Below are 25774 nucleotides of genomic sequence, written 5' to 3' on the forward strand. Positions count from 1 at the left end.
CTTTTGTTTATATTCTTCCTGGACAATCTGCCTCGCCTTCAGTTTTCCGTTCCGCTAAATTGGAGTTAGCCGAGCCGGAAACGCCATCAACGGCGAAAAGGTGCCAATTATAAGAATCGTCTATATGTGCCGAATTATATAGCGCAGTGTATAGGCAAATCGTGAAGATTGTCTAAAAGAATATGACCTATGGCATACCATGCTTGACTGACACACAGCGAGGTTAGTCACCGAGCTAATCGGGGCTATTTTCAGTAGCCTTAGTCAGATGTCCTTCAGCCTATTATGCGACTGAACTATTAAACAGGTCGACATGTATAATGGCCATGCGTGGCGGTGGATTCAATCTACCATGGCGATTTCTGCCATGAAGATATCGGGGCGATGACACTGTGGGGCGTACACATTAAATGATGATTTTGACACTTATTTAGGGTTCCAAGTATACTTCGTTCCAAAGTTATGGGCTTTGGCATTTTCCGGAGTATTGCAGATATTTGAAAACGCCTGCTTTTTACCTACAGAAAAAGAACAAACTACACTCAGAGAAATATTTACAAAACATTATGTAAGTATAGAACCTCATAATAATTAAGTAAAATTTACCTCAGAACTATGTAATATTTACCGAATTATGTAAAATTTTAATTAATTTGGGTAAAATTAATTAAAATTTTACATAATTTTGGTAATTATTAGATAGTTCTGAGGTAAATTTTACTTAATTATTATGAGGTTCTATACTTACATAATGTTTTGTAAATATTTCTCTGAGTGTATCCAACCTTTTTCCTTCATTTTGAAAGCGATATGGTGTTGCCATAATCAGTGCTAGTGCCCTTGCAATAATTGGTATAACAATATCATGACCCGAAGAGTCTAAGGAATATAGATGCAGTTTTCAATTTTCATTTTCGGTTTATAATGCTTATTTCCTTTACAATGAATCTTGTGGTTTTATGGGAAAAAGTTTGCTCAAAATTTGGTCTGCAAATATATATTTTCCAAAAGAGCCTAAAACCACTTTACAGAGAGAGAAAACAAAAGAAATACATAGCAAATCCTAGTTTTAGAGAAATGTGCTGCAAATTGTACCATACAGGGTGTTCCAGAAAAAAATACCGAGTGAATAAAATTGAACGTAAGTCGAGAAATAGACATCAGAATCAAACAAATTAAAATGTAGCGCATTGCCCATTTTATTGTGCATCACATACGAAAATTATATTTGATTCGGTTGACTGGTTGCGAAGAAATTAACGATTACATAATGCGGGAATTAATGAAGTTCATTCCAAGTTTGATCAACAGGTGCTTTTTCATACTCATTCACCACTTCCTAAAGTTTGTGTATCTCATTGAATTTAGTCCACATTATCTATTTTATAATCCGACGGCGTTATGTTTTTCATGCTTTCACTGAAGATAAATAACAGTTTGTCCGAGAAAACTTTGATTTCTGCAATTGGAAGCTTTCCAACTTTAATTCTTTAGGTTGTACAAATATGTTATACTTTAACTTTCCAAAGATCATTTGAGCCAAGAATGACAATAATCAGGTGCTTACAGTTGTATGTGTAATATTTGATTCCATGCAACATTAATGTTTTGCATTACAATTTCTTGGAAATATTCCAAAAACATTGATGTGTTTGATAAATTTTTAAGCCAGCTGGAATTCTTTATACAATAATTCTTTATGAAACATTTATATCAACATTAACGAAAAAAAGATATTTACAAGTACCGAGCATCATCTTACATAATTATGTACATGTAAAGGTTTCATTTTCAATATCGTGCAGGTTTTCAAATTTGAACAAAACCTAATTAGATGTTTGAAAGAAACAGATTGTTTAAAAAGAACGAAAAGGATTTCACCGCACAAAATATGAAGCCCATTGACAGTGTTAAACAGTGTTAACCACTAGTGCGCATTGTGTTGAATGATCTTTCTTTCAAACTTGGAATGAAGTGAATTGAGGCATGCGTTATGTAATCGCTCATTTCTTCGCAATCAGTCAACCGATTCCAGTAAAATTAGCGTATAATATGCAGAATAAGATGGGCTACACGCTGATGTTTAGATATTTGGATTTTGATGTCTATTTCTCGACTTACGTCCTAATTCATTCGCCCGGTAATTTTTTCTGGGACACCCTGTAGATATGAATAGGGAGTTTCATCACATTCAACCAGCTGATATCATAACATGAAAGCGAACACGTTAACCACCTCTGGATTGTACGTAGGCCTATATTTATTATAAGATTGTTTACATCAAAATACCAAAAGAAAAACAATAACCGGGTTATTTTTCATGAAAAATTAAAAAGAACTGACAATTTTTCGGGTTAAATAATCAAAAACTGTAACTTACGTTGACGCGTCTGCGAAGACATGTGCTCTAACTCACGTGTACATGGATAGTACTACTTCGCGCATCAATGTGGGTTTAAAAAACCGCAAACGAACTGACGCGATGTAATTTGCATTCTCCCTTAAAAATACCTAATCATTACTTCTTATTATAGAGTTATGGATGGGTATTATGGATACCGAATCTGAACCCCAATCCCTCATGGTGCTTGTAGCGAGATAAAAAGCTCTTATTTGATTTTGTTATACTAGTACCAGAGCACTTCAAGCTTTTTAAGATGACCAGCGTAACCCCTTTCTTAATCTTTGACCTGAACAACACAATTCGCACCCATCAACGGTCCTTCTGACCAAATTTGGCAACTGTTAGGCATTTCTTTGGTAATTGACCCTTTCTGACACATACGAGGCTGTGTACTCTCAGACATGCATGTAGTAAAAGTGCAATAACTTTGTAATTATTCGCGCAAGACATATAAAAGTATACATTTTTATAAAGGCAAGACATCAATAAATCTTAATATAAATACAGATTTGGGGTAAAAACAACAAATATGAAGAAAATCACAAAAAAGTGAGTTTTTGGCAATATTTGTTAGGTACATCATAACAAAAAAACACTCTTTCCAAAATATTTTATTTTGTTTTTAGCTCAATCTTGAGGCTCCATTCCAAAAACTGTTTATTTATTTATTTGATATTGGCCTTAGTTTTTTAGATATTGACCATATAAGGCATCAAATTGAACTTTTTAAAATTCACAAACGCCTATTTGCACAAAATGATGCCTAAAATTGGAAATAGACCAAAATATAAAAAAATGAGAAAACTGTTTCTTGAGTCGATCATGCTTTTTACGATGATCATATTTGCTTACCTATAGATGTTATATTTGTTGAGTTATCATGTACCTAAATCGTCATTTTACAGAGAAAATGAACATTGAAATAATCCATTCATAACTTGATATTTAAATCTGGGGAAAGATCTTGAAAAAACCCGCATTATATCAGCTAAAACGGAGCCATTTGACCAGTAGGTTTTTGTGAAATCAGTGCTTCCGTGGTGTTTCCATAAGATGCGCCGCGCATGCAGATAGGCGTCGCGTATGCTTAGCGTATCTGTGCGTTAACAAATTGCGCGATACGCAACGCGATGCGTTGTTGCGCGCGTGTACCCTGCTGGTACAACAAAGATTTTCTTTCCTTTTAAATTTTAAACACGAGCGGAACAGTGAAATGAAATCCATACAATATTGCAGTTGGAGTTTACAAATCTGAATTTTCATTCCTTGTATTTATAAAAAACATAACAAAGTACAAACATATCACAAAAACTAAATTTCGCGAAAGAAACAACGTAGAGTACACAGCCGCGTTAAACCTCGGCAATGTCCCGGGGGCCCACAAAACTCCTTGTTGCAATATTTGGCGGCCGTATGCCTTCCTAGACAGTTGGCCTTCACTTTGCGTTAAATGCGTTGAGGCTTGCGTGTCGCACCCATATCTACCATTCGCGCAAACATCGACCGCCTTATGATATTGCGTTTTATTAAAATGTGACTCTACGCTACGAATGAGCCGTAAAGTCGGCAAATTGTATTCTGAAATACAATATAAAATGTGAGTGAAGGTCGTATTCATAGGTACCTCAATTTGGTGCGACAAGTATCTCATCAAACACTGTTTAAACCAATCAATAATCATATTGCTGAAGAGGATAATAAGCTTCTACCTATTTCTATAGAATCCTTAAATCGTTCTTGTCTTTGTTTGCTTTGGCTATATCCTGTTCAAGTGGTGGATAACAAAGCATTGTATTTTGTCCAACAATTAACAATGAGAGGACATTCCTGAACCTCATTCACTTGGGGATGATTTGAAATGACCGCCAATTATGACTGTTTTGTCAATTGGTAAATAAACTGAAATTGTTTTATATTTATTACTAGAAATGTGGAAAAAGAGACACGTATAGAACTGAAAAAGGTACAATTTTGTTGAAGGAACAGAGTTCAACAAACCATAACCCCGCTTTTGGATATCGTTTGAAGTCAAATGATATACCATTTTTATTTTAAACTAGCGGGAGTGCCCGCGCTCCGCACGGGCCCCCACTAGCTGAGTAAATGGGAGCGATCACTCAAACGGGAAGAATCACTGAACAGTGTAAATAATATGGCGATTTATACCATACTGAATTGCTATTTTATTGTTCATCTCACCCCGCACACCAAATAAGCATGATAAGTTAATAAGTAAATTTTTTTTTCTAGACCTGTCCCTTCTTGCATAATTTATTTTTTTAAATATTTGCTGCTTAGCGTGTAATTTTCAGTTTCCATGTTATTTATTTATTTAACCCCGTTCCCATTTTTTTTTTTTTTAAATCTACCCTTTCTTACATTTCGCTTTTAGAATTTTGAGGGAATGGACGGGAACGGGAATGACTATCACGAAATGAACCAGATGAAACAGAAATTAAGTTAAACAATTTATTATGAATTTACATCATCAGACCAACTGATCAAAATACATAGTGTGTGTTTTAATAATAAATCTTACCAGAGTTACATCGCATCATAATAAGTATAATTGAATATGATTCACGTGCAAGACATGATAAGAATATAATCGCCATCATGTTGACCAATCTAACTAAACACCATGAGCCAATCCTAGGCACGTCTGTATCGGTTGCAGGGTTAACAAGGAGTGAAGTCATTATCAAAGCACAAACAAAACATCGCTTCAATCAGTGCAATTGATGCACGGATATAAAAATGTTCACTTGATCAATGGTTATCATGGCTTAAGGTTACACAGAGAAACGTATAAAAAACGCATAAAAGACGTATAAAGTTGTTCTCTAAAACCGCGTTTTCTCAGCAATCAAATATCGCAGTGAGTTAAATGTTGGTGCATGGATGTATCTTTACATTGTTTTTGTGTGTTTATACACATTTTTAGAATCCGTTTGAAAATCCTTCGTTTAAATCATTTTTAAGCGAGGTGAAGTTGGCTCGAGATTAGAGATTAGAGATTAGACATTCGCAATTGAATAATTCTATACGTTAAATATAAAATTTTTGAAATTCCTTATTTTTGTGAATTTCGTCCTACAAACAACTTATATGTATAGTTCAAGTCTTCTACAGTTTTTTGACACTATTTTTTGGACATTGGAAAATTTTTGCCAAAATATTCAAAATTTAAGATCTTCGTTATTTGGCCAAATTTCGACCTAAAATCAAACTCTTGTGTATAGTTTAAGTCTTCTACAATCTTTTGACACCATTTTGGACATCCGAAAATTTGGCCAAAAATGTCAAAATTTTGTATCTTCGTTATCTGACCACATTTTGACCTAAAAACGATTGGTATGTATACTTAAAGTCTTCTTAAGTCTTTTGACACCATTTTTGAACATTCGAAAATTTTGGCCAAAATACCCAAAATGTTGTATCTTCGTTATCTGGCCAAATTTCGACCTAAAAACAACTGTCATGTATTAGTTCAAGTATTTTACAATTTTTGACACTATTTTTGGACATCCGAAAATTTTGGCCAAAATATACAAAATTTTGTATCTTCGTTATTTGGCCAAATTTCGACCTAAAATCAAACTCTTGTGTGTAGTTTAAGTCTTCTACAATCTTTTGACACCATTTTTGGACATAGGAAAAATTTGGCCAAAAATGTCAACATTTTGCATCTTCGTTATCTGACCAAATTTCGACCTAAAACAACTCTTATGTATTTCAGGTCTTCATAAGTCTTTTGACACCATTTTTGCACATCCAAAAATGTTGACCAAAATACTCAAAATTTTGCATCGTCGTTATCTGGCCAAATTTCGACCTAAAAACAACTGTTATGTATAGTTCAGGTCTTCGTAAGTCTTTTGACACCATTTTGGACATCCGAAAATTTTGGCCAAAATATACAAAATTTTGTATCTTCGTTATTTGGCCAAATTTCGACCTAAAATCAAACTCTTGTGTGTAGTTTAAGTCTTCTACAATCTTTTGACACCATTTTTGGACATCCGAAAATTTGGCCAAAAATGTCAAAATTTTGCATCTTCGTTATCGACCAAATTTCGACCTAAAACAACTCTTATGTATAGTTCAGGTCTTCGTAAGTCTTTTGACACCATTTTGGACATCCGAAAATTTTGGCCAAATTACTCAAAAATTTGGTATATTCGTTATCTGGCCAAATTTCGACCTAAAAACAACTGTAATGTATAGTTCAGGTCTTCGTAAGTCGTTTAACACCATTTTGGGACATCCGAAAATTTTGGCCAAAATACTCAAAATTGTGTATCTTCCTTATCTGGCCAAATTTCGACCTAAAATCAACTGTTATGTATAGTTTAAGTCTTCTTAAGTCTTTTGACACCATTTTGGAGCATTCAAAAAATTTGGCCAAATATTTCAAAATTTTATATCTTCGTTTTCTGGCCAAATTTCGACCTAAAAACAACTTATGTATAGTTCAAGTCTTCTACAATTTTTGACACTATTTTTGGACATCCAAAAACTTTTGCCAAAATATACAAAATTTTGGATCTTCGTTATTTGGCCAAATTTCGACCTAAAATCAAACTCTGAAATGTATAGTTTAAGTCTTCTACAATCTTCTGACACCATTTTTGGACATCCGAAAAAATGTGGCCAAAAATGTCAAAATTTTGTATCTTCGTTATCTACCAAAAGATCTCAATTTTTTGACATTCGTTATTTCGCAGAATATCGACCTAAAACCGCTTTTCTACACAGATCACGTGTCCTGGAGTAATATGACACCATTTTTGGACATCCGAAAAAATGTGGCCAAAAATGTCAAAATTTTGTATCTTCGTTATCTAACCACATTTTGACCTAAAAACGATTGGTATGTATACTTAAAGTCTTCTTAAGTCTTTTGACACCATTTTTGGACATCCGAAAATTTTGGCCAAAATACCCAAAATTTTGTATCTTCGTTATCTGGTCAAATTTCGACCTAAAAACAACTCTTATGTATACTTCAAGTCTTCTACATATATTTGACACCATGATTGGACATCCGAAAATGTTGGCCAAAATATTCAAATTTTTGTATCTTCGTTATCTGGCCAAATTTCGACCTAAAACAACTCTTATGTATACTTCAAGTCTTCTACATATATTTGACACCATTTTGTCATGGAGTCATTTGACATCATTTTCAGACATTGGACACCACTTTAGACATTCGAAAAATTTTGACCAAAAGATCTCAATTTTTTGACATTCGTTATTTCGCAGAATATCGACCTAAAACCGCTTTTCTACACAGATCACGTGTCCTGGAGTAATATGACACCATTTTGACCTTCCCGAACATTTTGACCCAAAATTTGCATTTTTAGACATTCGAGAGTAGAAATTAGACATTCGTGATTTCCGAAAATTGCCATATAAAAACCACTTTTCCTCATCGATCGAGTGCCATGGAGTCATCTGACACCACTTTTTGACATCAACAAATTTTTGACCCAAAAATTGCATTTTTAGACATTCAAAATTAGAAATTAGACATTCGTGATTTCGCAGAATTTCGAGCTAAAAACCACTTTTCTACCAATCCTGTACATGTACCTTATTCTATTCCTTCATTTTCTCATTGTGATAAATTCATCTCAACTTGGTGTGACGATCTGAACTGGTAGCACTAGCAGTTATTTTTTTGTAATCTGTTTTCATTCCGGTTCTTCGGCGAATCTTCGCTCTTCGTACTTTACTGTAATATTCCCTATGCATATCGTGGATGGCTTGGCCTATCCCAAATCACCCCGGCCAGCACTTTTCCCATTTTTAAATCCACACACTTTATTCAGGAACTTCATTCTTAATTTGATCATGATATTTCCTTCATGTTATTCTTATTTTATTGAAGATATTTTCATGTAAAGTAAGTTGACAATGACTGAATTCGTGCATTGGCCCGATGCATGCCACAGTAATACACGGACATTGTGTTTACAATCAAACCCGGAAGTAACTGTGTGTCCCTGGCCTGACGTCATCAACGAAAGCGCCCAATTTGAACGATTTCGTTTTGTAATTTAGGGGGGGTGCCAATATCCAATCTTAGCATGGAGATTATGTCTAGCCTGGTACGCTATGCAAATAAAAATATTCTTTTCTGCTTCCTGACATCATAAGCTTTCCATTGATATATAACTTTATTTTCAATGAGGTTCACCTTTAAGTGGTGTCGAATGTCTTAAAATGATGTCAAATGACTCCATGACACGTGATCGGTGTAAAAAAGTGGATTTTAGATCGAAATTCTGCGGAATAACGAATGTCAAAAAGTGGTGTGAGATGACTCCATGGCCCTTGATCGGTGTAGAAAAGTAGTTTTTATAAGACACTTTTCGAAAATCACGAATGTCTAATTTCCATTCTCGAATGTCTAAAATGCAATTTTTGGGTCAAATATTTTCGGAAGATCAAAATGGTGTCATATTACTCCTGGACACGTGATCTGTGTAGAAAAGTGGTTATATGTCGAAATTCTGCGAAATAACGAATGTCTAAAATTGAGATTTTTGGTCAAAATGTTTCGAATGTCTAAAGTGCAAACATGTCTTAAAATGATGTCAAATGACTCCATGATACGTGATCGGTGTAAAAAAGTGGATTTTAGATCGAAATTCTGCGGAATAACGGATGTCTAATTTCTAATCTCGAATGTCTAAAAATACAATTTTTTGGGTCAAAATTTTTTTGATGTCAAAAAGTGGTGTCAGATGACTCCATGGCCCTTGATCGGTGTAGAAAAGTAGTTTTTATATGACACTTTTAGAAAATCACGAATGTCTAATTTCTAATCACGAATGTCTAAAAATGCAATTTTTTGGGTCAACTATTTTCGGGAAGGTCAAAAATGGTGTCATATTACTCCTGGACACGTGATCTGTGTAGAAAAGTGGTTATATGTCGAAATTCTGCGAAATAACGAATGTCTAAAAATTGAGATTTTTTGGTCAAAATGTTTCGAATGTCTAAAGTGCAAAAATGTCTTAAAATGATGTCAAATGACTCCATGATACGTGATCGGTGTAAAAAAGTGGATTTTAGATCGAAATTCTGCGGAATAACGGATGTCTAATTTCTAATCTCGAATGTCTAAAATACAATTTTTGGGTCAAAATTTTTTGATGTCAAAAGTGGTGTCAGATGACTCCATGGCCCTTGATCGGTGTAGAAAAGTAGTTTTTATATGACACTTTTCGAAAATCACGAATGTCTAATTTCTAATCACGAATGTCTAAAAATGCAATTTTTTGGGTCAACTATTTTCGGGAAGGTCAAAATGGTGTCATATTACTCCTGGACACGTGATCTGTGTAGAAAAGTGGTTTTTAGATCAACATAATGCGGAATAACGAATGTCTAATTTCTAATCTCGAATGTCTAAAAATGCATTTTTGAGCCAAAATTTTTGGCTAAAATTTTTGAATGTCCAAAAATGGTGTAAAAATACTCGAGAACACTTGACCGATGCATAAAAGTGGGTTTCAGGTACAAAATTCGCCCACATAACGAAGTTCAAAAAAGTGGAAATTTTTGGCTAAAATTTTGATTGTCCAAAAATGGTGTAAAAATACTCGAGGACACTTGACCGATACATAAAAGTGGGTTTTAGGTCGAAATTTATCAAAAATAACGAAGTTCAAAAATTTTGAAATTTTTGGCCAAAATTTTGAATGTCCAAAAATAGTGTCAAAATGATCCGGAACACTTGATCGATACATAAAAGTGGTTATTAGGTCGAAATTTGCCCAAATAACGAAGTTGAAACATTTTGAAATTTTTGGCTAAAATTTGTGAATGTTCAAAAATGGTGTAAAAATACTCGAGCACACTTGATCGATACATAAAAGTGGGTTTTAGCTCGTAACTTATCAAAAATAACGAAGTTCAAAAATGTTCGAAATTTTTGGCCAACATTTTTGAATGTCCAAAAATGGTGTAAAAATACTCGAGAACACTTGCCCGATACATAAAAGTGGTTATTAGTTCGAAATTCGCCTAAATAACGAAGTTCAAAAATTTTGAAATTTTTGGCCAAAATTTTTGAATGTCCAAAAATGGTGTAAAAATATTCGAGAACACTCGACCGATACATAAAAGTGGTTTTAGGTCGAAATTTATCAAAAATAACGAAGTTCAAAAATTTTGACATTTTTGGCCAACATTTTTGAATGTCCAAAAATGGTGTAAAAATACTCAAGAACACTTGCCCGATACATAAAAGTGGTTATTAGGTCGAAATTCGCCTAAATAACGAAGTTCAAACATTTTGAAATTTTTGGCTAAAATTTTTGAATGTCCAAAAATGGTGTAAAAATACTCGACAACACTTGACCGATGCATAAAAGTGATTATTAGGTCGAAATTAGCCCAAATAACGAAGTTAAAAAATTTTGGCTAAAATTTTTGAATGTCCAAAAATGGTGTAAAAATACTCGAGAACACTTGTATTGACCGATGCATAAAAGTGATTATTAGGTCGAAATTCGCCTAAATAACGAAGTTCAAAATTTTGAATTTTTAATGTCCAAAAATGGTGTAAAATACTCGAGAACACTTGACCGTTGCATAAAAGTGAGTATTAGGTCGAAATTAGCCCAAATAACGAAGTTCAAAAATTTTGAAATTTTTGGCTTAAATTTTTGAATGTCCAAAAATGGGGTCAAAATACTCGAGAACACTTGACCGATGCATAAAAGTGGGTTTCAGGTCAAAATTCGCCCAAATAACGAAGTTCAAAAATGTGGACATTTTTGGCTCAAATTTTGATTGTCCAAAAATGGTGTAAAAATACTCGAGGACACTTGACCGATACATAAAAGTGGGTTTTAGGTCGAAATTTATCAAAAATAACGAAGTTCAAAAATTTTAAAATTTTTGGCTAAAATTTTGAATGTCTAAAAATAGTGTCAAAATGATCCGGAACACTTGGTCGATACATAAAAGTGGTTATTAGGTCGAAATTCGCCCAAATAACAAAGTTGAAACATTTTGAAATTTTTGGCAAAAATTTGTGAATGTCCAAAAATAGTGTCAAAATACTCCGGAACACTTGATCGATACATAAAAGTGATTATTACGTCGAAATTAGCCCAACTAACGAAGTTCAAAAATTTTGAAATTTTTGGCTAAAATTTTTGAATGTCCAAAAATGGTGTAAAAATACTCGAGAACACTTGACCGATGCATAAAAGTGGGTTTTAGGTCGAAATTCGCCCAAATAACGGTCTCAAATGACTCCAGTACCCTTGATCGATGCAGAAAAACGATTGAAAGTGTAATATTCAACGTAATAACGAATGTCTAATCTCTAATCTCTAATCTCGAGCCAATTTCACCGTGCCCATTTTTACGCACCATGTTCAAAAGATCAAAAACGCGTTCCTTGCAGTTTTTTTCAAATGTTCGCTCCGTATAAAACCACGCCGAGTGATTATTTTCTCTTTTTTTTTTATTGTACTGCAAATCGACCAAAGAAATAATGTTGCCATGGGGAAGAACAAGATACAGTACCGATTAAATTTTATTAGCCCGTTTTTGGGAACACTTTTCGAGAAGCTTGTACCACAAAACACTGTTTTGTTACATTATCGATATCTGGATTGTGGAACGTTAATTTTGATTTCTAACTGCCTACATTATTTCTCAAATGTCTGTCTCTTACTTTACCATTTGAATTTCACTCCAAATGTAAGCTACTTTTGCAAAAAACGAGGTTTTTCGCCATCGATACCTCCGACATTGACAGCGGTAACAAGCTTGTTTATCATAAGAGCCTGGTATGCACTGTTCCATAAGTATCAGTTTGAGATCAATCATTGTCATGTGCCCCAGTGGACTTACGCTCTACTATATAATACTATAGTTTTGAGCTGGAAAATGTTGGTACGTGTTCGAGTCCCTATGTGATCCATTCCATTTAGTTTATTTTTCTCTCACTTTTTTTCGTTTTTCTTGTTCGTTTCTTTCTTTCTGACTGCAGCGATTGATTGTTTTTGCCCGGGTTTTTTTCATAATATAATTCAGCAATTTTTAGGCCTATACTAGTCTATAAAATAGGCGCGGCCTATGAATATATTTTTACAAATTAGATTAACAAAATATTGGTTGTAGGTTTTGTTATTATTGTTGTAGTTATTGTTGTGTATATTGCATATAATCAGGGTATGCATAGGCCTACTATAGGCCTGTTATAGCCTATAGAAGCATTGCGACAGATATCATCCAGGATAATTTTAAAAATTGAAAATTTAGAAAATCCAAAGGAAAATTGCCCAGAAAATTGCCGGAAACGGCTGCCCACAATCACCCCCAATCAGCCCCCCCCCCCCCATCAGCCCATATAGTCCTATCATGGTCGCCCCCTCCCTATCCCAACATATAGGATGACTCACGAGCCGCGGTTTGTCCGTGCCTAGTTCAGATTGATACACTATTGTACGCGTGAGTTCATTCTTTTCTGCATGGCTGTTTCCATTATTAACTTACGCCCCTCTGGATTCAAGCCTTGAAAGTCAATTGTATTTAACCTTAAGGCACAAGGATCAATATTCAATTATCGAATGAATTATCGTCACAACACCTGTTATGATGGGTCCATGGTCCAATGCACTACTTTTGAGAAAGGCGAATGAACTCTACGCATATCAAAGTAAATCATCTGGGTACAGTGGTGTAAATTTATCGTTGACATTGGGGATGATAAACACCATTTAATAACATTTTTACGATGCATCGTATTTGGTCCCTTACTCACGGAGGGGGGATCTGAGGGGGATACCCCCTGAGAAGATATAAATGTTTTGCACTTTGAACTTAAATTTGTGCAATTATTTGGTGAATACTTGGGGGACAAAATTCACAAAGATACCCTCACACGTCAATTTAATCAAATATAAGGTATTTTGTCATGACCATATGCAAAACATCGGGGAAGGGTGGTTATAAGGGCATAAATCCTCTACTCCCCGTGTATTTACGCCTTTTTCTAGGGAATCCATACACTTATGATGATACTAACTACTGTTAAACAAAATGTAGTCCACGCGTTGCACTCAAAAGACACGCAACTTTCTGAACTACAATTCTCTTTACAAGTATTGTTAACATTACATGTTTCTATTAATGTTTTGACGTGCTTTGCAAAATCCCTTAATTCACAACTCAAACCACCTTGGCAAAACGGTAACTGAACTGGCAACTCGTTTATAAGGACTTCAACTTTATTAACCGGCAAATCACCATTACTGGGGCATTCGAATAGCACGAAGGCAACGTTAGCCGCAAATGGCGCCATCCAGCTGGTTCGAAACTGACGATTTTGATTTTCCTGATAAGTCGATGCTGTGAGAGGTTTTGTGTCTTTGTACAGGTTAAGAAGGCTCTCCAGAGGTATTATGGTTTCTGCATGTGCAAACTTGAAGACTCCTTTCCGTGCGCTAAAAAGATAACAATTAAACGGTAGAAGTAAAACCTCGTGATCTTTGACACTAGCAAAAATTGCTTAACGTTACTCTTACCAAAAAAGGGTTACCGTCATGTGAGTCTAGGTACAGTGGCGTAGCGACGAGAGGGCAGGTGGGGGTACGTGCCCGGGGGCGCCGAATTTACCAACTCAGCATCTCCAAGCGACGAAAGTCAAAATTAGCACAAAATTATTTGAAAGATCAATTTAAGACCGATATTCAACTTCATTATAATCAATTAATACTTAATAATTAATTAGTGGTAGGCCCTATAAATGTGCACATTTTCCGCTCAATTGTTTCAAGATTCGGGGGGGGGGGCGTCATTATGTATCTTTAGCCCTGGGCGCCACAAGCCCTAGCTACGCCACTGTCTAGGTAGTTGTAAGTTCATCCTTTCCGGTCATTTAAGCGAAAATATTACGAGATGTAGGAGGGAGGGGTGGTTGACTAATAGACTTTGTACAGTACTTTGTTGACCTTTTTGTGTATTTGACCTATTTCTTATCAGGGTGGGCCTAAAACTCTTTGATTATTCTAATAATTGAATAATCGGGTGAAAATCCAACTTTCAACAACAAAAAATCCCATAGGAAAACATGTGATTTTGGATTTTGGCAAGTTTTGATGCCTCGTGGAAGTTATGACGTCACTGTGACTAGGCATGTTGGTAATTTGATTTCAATGGAAAGAGAAAGACCATAGCTATTGATTGGGACCAAAATCATAAGTACCGGGTGCTTAATAAAACAACTCTAGAGGGGGTGGTATCCACCCCCTTTGTAAACGATGTTACAAAAATGGCTTGGTAAGAGCATGGAAATAGTAGATGAGAAGGAATCACAACGAAATCGATCGCCTGTGACTAATCCCGCTTATCTATTCTTCATTACAAAGGAAGAGGACTCAACAAATTCCCTTTTGAGGACACTCATATTGCCGCCATCAGCGTGATTTGGTAGCATAACTGGAAATTCATAGCGATAAATCTTTGCGCACAAACAAATTTTGAACCGGTTGTTGTGACCTTAGTTGATGAAGCGCACTTTTAACGTTCCGATTGTTTCCGAAAAATGGGAACAGATTCTATCATAAGACAAACGGAAAATCAATTCTATCAAATTGCCTTCACATGTGCCCCAGACCGCCAACATAGGTAAATTTGCCCCTAAATGTTTCAAATATATGACTTTCTACTTCCGATTTTAGTAATACATCCTTCCCACAAGGCATTATTTTTGGCTATGTTATCCCATCTGTCCCATAATGCATTCATATTTCCCGCCCTTTCCTGCTCACAAGGCCGCATTTAGTCCATAAGCATTGGTCGCTTGACTGCAGCTTTAGAATTGAAAATGTCATGTCATAGAAATGTTACGTCACCGATGACCATTATGATATATAACTATAGTGGTTGACGTGTATAGAAACGTCAATGTACATGTCGGCAATGTGTTTGGAACTTTGATGATGGTTAGTTGTGATTCCTTCTCATCTACTATTTCCATGGTAAGAGGAGGGTTAAAGGTAAACACAAAAAGTGTTTGATATCAGACGCAAAAGATTAGAAAAGGTTGCCAGAAAACGTTTAAATGACGGGTTATATAAAGAGTATAAGACGTTTTCATAACATTCAAAAACATTTTTTGATAACTTGCTGTAAAAAGTCTAACATATTGTTATTTAGGCCTAAGTGTTTGACAAAATATTTGGCAAAAATGTTAGCAAAAAACATTTTTACAAAAACATTTTCATTCATAACGTTTTAAAACGTTTTCATGAATTTTATATGGCCCGACATTTAATGTTATTAAAACGTTTTTACCAAAACCCAAAATATTACCTGTTTAAAACGTTTAAAAAACGTTTTGTATTTGCTGGGAAAGTACCTTAAGGCAATTTAAATGCATTCGGTATTAATTGTGGATTTTGTGGATGCCAACACAATAAAGTAAGAGTAAACTAACGCCAAGCCAACCGCGCTTTTGCTTTGAAAAAATATTTCTTCGCGGAGTACTCACTCAATTCGATTGCTCGTGACTTGATCAAAGTAGTTAATGATATCTTGCACCAGATTGCATCCCACGCAATAGTTAACCGGATGACCATAAGATCTGTTCCAGTAATGCTTCAGGTCTAGTTTATATTCAAACACAGACAGGTCCTCATCTGACAGAAGAGTACACCAATGGGAGTAGTTAAAGAGAGCAAGTTCATAACCACACAGCTTTGCTATATTTACTGCATCATCTGTATGGATACAAAGATAATGAAGATGAATACGTAATTAGTCAAAATTAATGTGAATTTTGTACTTTAAACCCGGTAAGTGTGTTTTTTACATTATCTCAGACGGTCAGATTCCTTTATGTATTCTATGACAAATCGTAACATGAAAACATCTACAATCAGAGTCAGTGTACATTTGTAAAAGATTTCTGTGACAAACTTTATAGCACGCGTAGAGGTCTCCATGATTTCTTTAAAAAAATAATATAAAAAAATAAAGAGATCGCGTAAGTCTTTAAAACGACGTGTTAATGTAATATTATTTCGTATTAAAAAACGAATGATCCGCCACATTGAAAATTGGTTCCAAACTCTTACAGGTTACAGTTTGAAAATATTTCAGATAGGTTCCCTAATGGCAATGGTAATGGTACAACGATATGTGTCTAGAAAAGACGCCGATTGTAAACTAGATGCTATTTCAATATTTCATGTGATTCAATAACTAGTTTTGATTATCTTGAAAAACGGAAATGATGTAATGTTAATGTCATTATATCAAAAATATATAGTTTCCTAGTTTTAAAAGTCATTAAAATGTTTGTGTACCTCTTGACAGATTGAACTTTTCCTTTGATCCAGGAACACTAAGTTTCTCAATCAGTCGATGTTGCATGGCGCCTACCTCATCGCTTTTTTCAAGAAACTTCTTCTCCTCCTCATTTGTTTGATTAAGACATTCTTCAAATACATCAAAAAATCTCAGTAGATTGTCAGCAGATTTGTTATATAGAGTAACATTAACACTTTCTTTAGATATCGATAACTGGCGAGAAACAATCAACTTGCTCTCTGTTTGTACCCCGGTTTGTGCACTTGAGACAGTTGCAGAAATGTTATCATCATTAATAAGACCCTTAATAAATGATAAAGTACTGTTTGTTACTCTTGAAACGTGTGTACTCTGAAAGGCAAATTCACTGAGTTGAAACCCACTTGGAAACAGTTCCGCAAATCTATTCGTTAATCGCAGACCAAGATCCTTTAATTCTTTTTCCCCTGAATTTGATAGCATTGTTTGCAGTTCCATAGGCATTTCTTTTCCATTTTGCAAAACATCATATTCGGGATTCACACGATTCTCTTTAACTCTTTTCAGAAGTAAACTGAAGTTTCCTATATCTTTCATGTTTGGATACCGTGAACCGTGGCGGTAAACAGCATATATGCCTGCAGGAGTACACGTTTGTAGGTCAGAAACGGTTTGGTTAAAAAGCTCCTTCCATGGCAAGTGTCTCCTTAAGATGTTATTTGAGTCAAAAGCTAAATCGTAACCAGTTTTGGTAGAATATTTGGGTTTGTATGCTGTCATTTTCTCACTGTTTGTGGAAGCCGTCTGCATGGTGAGGACCACAACTACAGCGAAAAAAGCCATGCTAAGGCTGTAGATTTCGCTCGCCATCTCTGTAACAGAATACAATTTATCAAACATTATTGTTAATTAAAGAATATAATTAAACAAATACTGGACTTTACATTTACATGTAACAACGAATGTCTCTTATTGCTTGCAGTTCCATACTCAGATGTCACGGTAGTATTAAATTGCATTACATGGATTTTAATCGCAGGAAGGTTTGGTTTCAAAAAGTTGTGATACGACCTTGATCACTTCAGGTCAGCTGGACCATAAGATGGCGATGGTGTTATCAGGGACCTTCCTCGCCGGATGACGTCATCTTCTGTTCCAGCCCCGGGATCCAGCTGACCGGAAGTGACTAAGGTCGTATCACAACCCAGCTAAAGACCGTAGGTTACGGTCGCAACGTTGGTTGCTCTAAAAAACAGGTATGTCTGGCACACCGACATCGCCTGGTTAATATTTACATTGTACAGCAGAGACACTAAAATGAATACCCGGGATCGATACACGTGAATGTGCTATGCACGATTTGATATTCAGACGATAAATCTTTGGATACCGGGTTAGAAAATGATGAATATCTCCCGTATTTTTTTTATTCTAAAGAAGCCATATTTTTTATGCTTACACTTGAATATATGTGTTGAATGGATATGATAGTCGTTAGCTTGTGTATTGAGAAAGAACCGTGCGTATTGAGCTCAAAAACTTACAATTTTTTTTATTTTATATGTGCCGAACTATAGCGCAGCGTAGGCCACTCGTGGAGGCAGTCTAAAAGCAGATGACCTCATGGCGTATACCATGCTCACTGACCGTACAGAGATCAGTCACCAGGCTATTGTCAATAGCCTTAGTCGGATGGCCCTCGGCCCATTATGCATCTCAAAACTCATGATGCAGTCATGTCTACAGTAGAATTCATCACGACCTTTGCAGGACTTAAACCCTATTGAAAGTTATTAAACCAAGATAACACTCATTGAAAACAGCTCAACTGATTAAATCAGATCTTCTCTGGTTAAATCTACACGACACATGTTTCTGTTTTACCTGTGCAATGAGCAATGAGCTGGAATTATAGTTTCAGTTGGGTGAACGATTATAAAGCGAACGCAAAGGTAACAATATTGTGCCCGCTTTTGTTTACGAAATGAGACAATAGTGTGCTTATTGTTAACCAACGTTCTTGAAAATGAGAAGCATAATGGTTTGCAGACTTAACACGGTTTGGAAATAATTTCTTCATATTTTTTGGTGTTATCTGTCGTTTACATATCCTTCCTAAAACACCAAAGTGTGAATATTTCCAAACACCTAAATTAGCTAAAAATTTAGGACATGTTACAAAACTATATTTTCTAGAATTTAAGAAGAGTATTTTTAATATTGTCCGGTTATTTTTCACACAGCGACGTTAACTAGGCAATGTCTTATTACCTATAACATACACTAAAACACCAAAGTGCGAATATTTCCAAACATCTGAATTCGCTAACAAGTTAGGACATGTTACAAAACTATATTTTCAGAAGAGTACTTTATGATATTGGCCGGTTATTTTACACACGGCGACGTTAACTAGGCAATTTTCTATACTATTTGTAGAGGTTACCCGTCAATGGTAAGAGCACTGTGTATTGTGTATAGGAAAACGGACAGTAACTGCAGTATGTATTAAATAGGTCGGAACAAAATGGTCATGCGTGGCTGTGGATTCAACCTACCATGGCGATTTCTGCAATGGAGATATCGGGGCGATGTCACTGTGTCTGGATGACTAGATTTACTTAAGGGATGGGGTATGAACGTTTGGACAGTATTTATTGTGGGACATTAGAGCACATCAGAGATATCGAATTGCATTCTGAATACGAAGAATGTCCTTCTGATATCAATTTTTGTTTTGAAATTCGCAAAGTAATACACATTTTATTGCAAATGAATAAAAATTGATATTTTTGATATTTAACATTACTCGAGGTAAACTTTATAAATCTGATGATTTATACTTAAGTGTATGTAGGTGGGATGAAAAGCCGACGATCAATTGAAAATTTTGACCTTTCGTATTGAAGATATGGATTTTTTCCCCAAAACACCAAAAAAATTAGGTCGTTTTAATAATTTGTCATAAAATTTGTATTATATCGTGAATTTCAAAAAATGAAAATTATTTGATATCAGAAAGACATTCTTCGTATTCAAAATGATTAGCAGAGTTTACCCTACTTAGTTCTAAATCCTTTTTTATTGCTATACAAATGCTCTTTATTGGCGGGTTCTTTGACGGTTCTTTAAGTAGAAGGTTCTACCAAAAACTATAGTTTTTGGTTAACAACATTTGTTACTTTAAATATTCCTTGTAGAAAAATAGGTTCTTTAGCTGTTGGTTGTTTTTAGAAGTTTTCAATACTTTAAAGAACCACCCGCGGACACTTATCCCTACTGGCAGGACTTATATTCCTAGAAATTATGGTCCGGTGGACTAAATTTTCTAGTTTTGCACATCCCCCGGACTATTATAACTAGTTCTTAGAGTCTACAGACTATGAGTACAGGGGCCCTTGTGTCCTCGCACACCTGCGTGCCAGGGGTCATCAGAAATTAGTGTCCCAGCAACCAGTTATAAGGAAATTAGGGACATACTTGGTATGCATTTCATTTGATAATGCAAATATCATCGATAGCTATTGGTCAAAAGCAGCTGCACAATATTGTTACATTGCCAATCACTGCTGACAGCGTATTATTTCGTAACTATGGTACTGTTAAAATTCTAAGAGAAAGGGAGGTTTTACCTGAACAAAAACAATCAGTCTTTTCCCTATTTCTATTATGATTACGAGGGCAAGGTTTTCACCATGTTGTAATACGTTTCAGTAGGAAGTGACGTCATTTTCGTAACAGCAACGTGCAACATCTACCCCAAAGCTTGAACTTGTAACCTCAATAATGTCTTTACCTCTCTCTTTCCTGAAACCTTTATTTGAACGACATAAAATGCAAAAAATAAGTTCTGCAGTAAACCAGGAGGATGTGAGTTCATAAGGGCAATGTCGGGGACTAAAGGTCACAATCGATGTGGAGAGATGAGGTCCGACCTAGTCTCCTACACAACCAGTTTTAGTCTCCTACGCAGCCAGTTTGGTTACGCTTCCTGTGGAGGGGGCGGAACCAAACTGGTTGATGTGGAGACTAAGCCAGTTTGCGTCGGTTTGACACTCGTCGATCCTCGTCAGTTTGACCATGCGTAGATCTGGCTGGTCAGGAAGATATTTAATATCCCGAACTTATAATATGCCTACCAGTTCCATCGTATAACCGATTTGCTAGAGAATATTTGTTACCATGTTTAATAAATTCGTATTTATCGTATAATAAAATGTGGCTAAATGTATATGTGTACATAGTGTGTAGATCACAAGAATAATATCTTCTACGGACTTGGCTTCTAAGCATGTCGGGAAGGATATGGCCGTATGCTGACCTGGGTCAATTATTCAATATGTTTTGGCCAGATGAGGTCCGACCGATTGCCTACGTCACTGTGAGCGATCATGTGTGACAGGCAATTCCCGATATCATAATAAATTCCCTGAGTAAACACATGGACAGATCAATAGTACAGAGCATGCGCTACAACACCAAGTGGACTGCATTAGTCTCGGTCCCAGCCGATTTGTGCTCCTCCGTCAACCCCATAGTATGTCTTTTCTGATTGGCTGAACATTAACTCCCAAATACTGGCGTTAAATTTTGCTGTCAATCAACGCTGGGATTCAGCGCATGCAGCAGTTGATGGACATCTATGCGGTTACATAAATCCACACAATGTACGTGAGTACGCGCTTGTCACGTACATGAAAGGCGATATAAGACGATCGGCGCCTCAGTGGTTGCTAAAGCTAGCGTACATTTTTCGTTCGCGGTATCTACAAAGTGGAGGGCATAATGATGTTTAGTGTCACTTACACAAGTCACGTCCTATAGCCAATTGAAAACAGTTTTATTTGGAAATGCATTAACCAATCAACGATCGTCATTTCGGGGTTGTCATCAGACGGTTTGTTTAATGACAGAGGAACACAAACCCGCTGGGACCGAGACAACCACTGCATGCACTAACAGTGGGACCATTTCTTCCATGGTGGGACTATCCTGTGTTTACTCTTTGTCAATATTGAAGTCATACACCTATAAAGTCCTGATAAGCACTATTTTAGGAAAATTGTCAAGGTTCTAAAAAATAATTCACATTTTCAGCACATTATGCGGACAAAGTCATCAGACGTCAAACCTATACCCAGGCGGCGGATGACATGTTCGAGCCGGCAACTTGTGAAACCGCCCGGCCGTATGGCATTTTCCAATATAGTCGGTTAGTTTTGTGGGGTTCATTATCGAACCCCAACGGTTTTAGCTTGTATATATATTATTTATCAACATCGGCCTATTTGTTTGTGATATTTCAAGCGTTTTAAAATGTCAAAATAATCCCATTCAATTACACGGTTGACGATGACAATTTACTGAATTTAGAGAATGCAATGCGGCCACCACCTTCCTATACCCCGATTTGTCACCGCATTGATCGTTGGAAATTTCCCCTCGGAGCACGAGCGCGGGCTAATTCAAATTCAAAGTGTCATGCATGTGTGAATGATACGAATGAAAGGAAAAGTTAATTCGTGGGAAGGATAGATTAATCAGGCTATTTGTATAGCCTTGTGACTGAAACACCTGCCAGTATCATTCTTGAAACAGACAAATGAAGGTCGGCCATCACTGGAGCAAAGAGGCCAGCTTACTGAGCTAACTGATGCCGGAGATCCGTAATAAGTTCATGAAGTTAGGAAAGCCTACTCAGAGATCAACATCCTAGCCCAGGGGTTTTACAGGCCATGGAACAATATCGTTTCTCGCACGTTTCGATCGATAAACTAGACTGGCCCCCAGTCTCGGTTCGGTTCCATCTCTGGATAATGTAACGATAAATAATTACATAATGCCCTATGAAAATAAATGCCAAAGTCCTGTAACCCCCTCCCCTTATTTTCTTCAATGCCAAAAACCCATTCCTCTTCATCCACAAATCGACGCCACTAATTACACCCACCACAGTCAACCATGCTGCAATATAAAAATATACTCGTATTATAAGTGAACGCGAAAGTCCATTGAGCGCTGATTCCTTGACTGGTCCAATCTGTTAGAGATTTCCCTTCCAAATAATCGTTCAACGAAGCACGGTGATTCCGATGTCAATTACGAAAGCCCCGCCCCAGTTTCAATTCAAATATGGTAGCACAAAGCTATGCCGCGGGATGTGACGCAAGATCGGATGGGACACTTGTCAACAACTGAGAGGTATTGAGCTCAAGTGGCACGCGTCTGATAGACCCATGGTACGCGCAATAATAAAAGGCAACCACTCGACTCGGACTTAGGCCTATTGTCCATATTGCGTATATTATCGCGTGCGGTTTGCAAATGTTTGCACATTATTTAGCTAGGGAAGCCTTTTCAAATATCCCCGCGCTGCCAAGCTGCGTTGATTGGTCGGATACAATATCGTTGTTTTAGTCGCTTACACAAACGTTAATGTAGTGAAAACATGGACGTGGCATATAGAAAGATTGCGTGACTCCAAATCCGTAAAAGTGAATTCCCACAAAGTACTGGGAGCTGGAAGTCAAATTGCCTACAGACTGGTAGGGTCCATGTATTGGGTTGATTTTTAATGCTATGTAATCTACATTACCAGTCGTTCTCCATGGACCCGAGGGAGGGTCTATCGATAAACTGGCGTTCTAGAAAAACTTAGTTTTTCAAGTGTTAAACTTAGTTTATCGAAAAACTCAGCTTTTCACTTTTGGAAAACCTAGTTTTTCAATATTGATAAACTTAGTTTATCGATAAACTCAGTTTTTTGGTGGACCGCATAGCGGGACACCCTATATTAGTGTATGTTACTAGCTTACTGACTAGCTTACTTACTAGCTTAAACTGACTTACCATTTGGTCTTAAATAGGCATATCTCAAAATGCCACGAAGCTAAACCCTCCGAGTGGTGTCAAATGAAAGAGAGAAAAATAAGAAATACGATAAAAAACACTGGGGTTCTACTCCTAATACTTTTAAAGTTACGTGGGTTTCAATTCAGTGCAGCTGTAGCTGTATGCAGCTGTATGGTTTAACAGATTAGGACATGTGTGTGGCAACTTGCTATGCTAGATTTGTATAGGTGATATAAAGGTCCTATAACCCCTTACAGAATTTTACAATGTTGTGCAATGGGGATGCATTATATTAACCCTATAAATGAAGAAAGAAAGAGAGAGAGAGAGAGTATAGTCTTCTATTTTTTATTTTGCGATTCGAACGTAGAGACTTTTGCTCCCATGTTTGAACTTATTCGAAGCGTGGAAAAATTGCCAAGTTAAGCTAAATGATCAAATGATGAACATTGACGGGCACAATGCGCGCGAAGATTTGCAATTTGTGTTCCCACTATTAAGCTGCATTTCACTGATGCACACTGACATCGCCCGGTTAATAATTACATTATACAACCAGAGACACTGAAATGAATACACGGCATGCACGGGATCGATACACGTAAATGTGCTATGCACGATTGATATTCAGACGATAAATCTTTGGATACCGGAGTGGAAAATGATGAATATCTCCCGTAAATGATTTCGTATAAAGAAACCAGATGTGGTTCCTTGCACTTGAATATATATTTTGAACAGATATGATAGTCGTTAGTTTGCGCTTTGAGAAAGTAGCTAGCGTCTTGAGCTGAAAAGGTGACCAAAATTCAAGATTTTAAACAGCGCAGCGTAGACCCTCGTGGAGGTAGTCTCGGGCCAGACTGTATGTGGCTATCACGAACATACAGGATCGACGAGTGTCAGACCGACTGACACAAACTGGCTGTGTAGGAGACTATCGAAGAGGCAGTCTATAAGCAGATGACAGACAATGGCGAATGTATGCTCGCTGACCGTACAGAGGTCAGTCACAGGCTAATGTCATTAGCCTTAGTCGGATGTCCTTCAGCCCACTATGCATTTAAAAACTATTAAACAGGTGGGAACACAATGGCCATGCGTGACTGTGGATTCAACCTACCATGGCATTTTCTGCCATGAAGATATCGGGGCGATGACACTGTGTGATGTCTCGAAGTCTTCATTATAATGGATGATCGTTGTGGCAAAGGCAGAAAGTAACGTAATATAATTCAAGTGAAATAGGCCTATTTATTAGAAAGTGTGTGTCAAAGGCTATTTTTAATGTACGTATCTTTTCTTTGTTTTTTACGGGCCTGCTACCTTTGTTTGCTTTTTATGGGCCGTAAAAGAGCAAAGAAACATACCTTATAATGGACCGGTTAAAGGCAAAGAATACCGAAGATACCAAAATGGGCCGTAAAAAAGGAAAAAAGAGTCCTTAGAGAGCATGTTAAAAAGCGTAATAAGCAAAGAAAAGTTACCTTTATGTACCCGCAAAAAAAAAAGCAAAAAAAAAAAAGCAAAGAAGAGATGGCTTACTTACAAGGCATCTTTTCTTTACTTTTTTACCGGCCCCTGAGGTTCCTTTTCTTTGCTTTTACGGGCCCATTGTAAAGTATGTTTTCTTTACTTTTTACGGGCCCCCTAGGACCCCGGGCCCGGGGATAATCTCTTACCCACCCCACCCCCCTTGTCGCTGGCACTGACAGTGTTGCAGTTCTCCCCGTTACTTCCTGCAGCATTCTTCATGCGTATGCGATACAAAACGAAGCTATTGTTAATGTTGTCCGCCCGGAATGCATTTCACTTTGCTGATACCCGTTCATTAATTTCATGGTTAAAACCAACTAATGACAGAGTCACAGACACACTGAGGATTGAAAACTGAATTTTTCAAGTTTATAAACTCGGTTTTTCAATCGACATACATTCCACATACATTGCAGCATTAGATTTTGTAAATGATATCAGCAGGACTATTGATAATGGAATGTACACCATAGGTATTTTATGGACTTATCCAATGCCTGTGATACCATTGATCATAATAGATTGTTAAGTAAATTGTATCATCACGGATTCAGAGGTATTTCCCAAGATTTGTTTAGAAAGTATCTTTCTAACACTAACAGAAAACAATACGTTTTGTATAACAGGGTATCATCACAGACAGAAAATATC

The 25774-nt window shown here is 36.5% G+C and overlaps 1 protein-coding gene across 2 annotated transcripts in view; it reads right to left on the reverse strand.

Annotated features, from left to right (window-relative positions):
* Window positions 1–25774, reverse strand: part of LOC140144880 (multiple inositol polyphosphate phosphatase 1-like) — a 91089-nt gene that overhangs the window by 18326 nt on the left and 46989 nt on the right. Inside the window, exons 2-4 of one of the 2 annotated variants that reach the window (XM_072166683.1) lie at window positions 16753–17607; window positions 15936–16164; window positions 12802–13887 (exon numbers count right to left, since the gene is read on the reverse strand). In XM_072166683.1, the coding sequence (XP_072022784.1) occupies window positions 13437–13887; window positions 15936–16164; window positions 16753–17605 (1533 nt within the window). In that variant the 5' untranslated portion in view covers window positions 17606–17607 and the 3' untranslated portion in view covers window positions 12802–13436. Of the gene's footprint in view, window positions 1–12801; window positions 13888–15935; window positions 16165–16752; window positions 17608–25774 lie in introns of those variants that run through there. The other variant, XM_072166684.1, reaches the window with a different exon arrangement.

This window comes from Amphiura filiformis, unplaced genomic scaffold (genome assembly GCF_039555335.1).
Source record: "Amphiura filiformis unplaced genomic scaffold, Afil_fr2py scaffold_92, whole genome shotgun sequence".
Lineage (NCBI taxonomy): Eukaryota > Metazoa > Echinodermata > Ophiuroidea > Amphilepidida > Amphiuridae > Amphiura > Amphiura filiformis.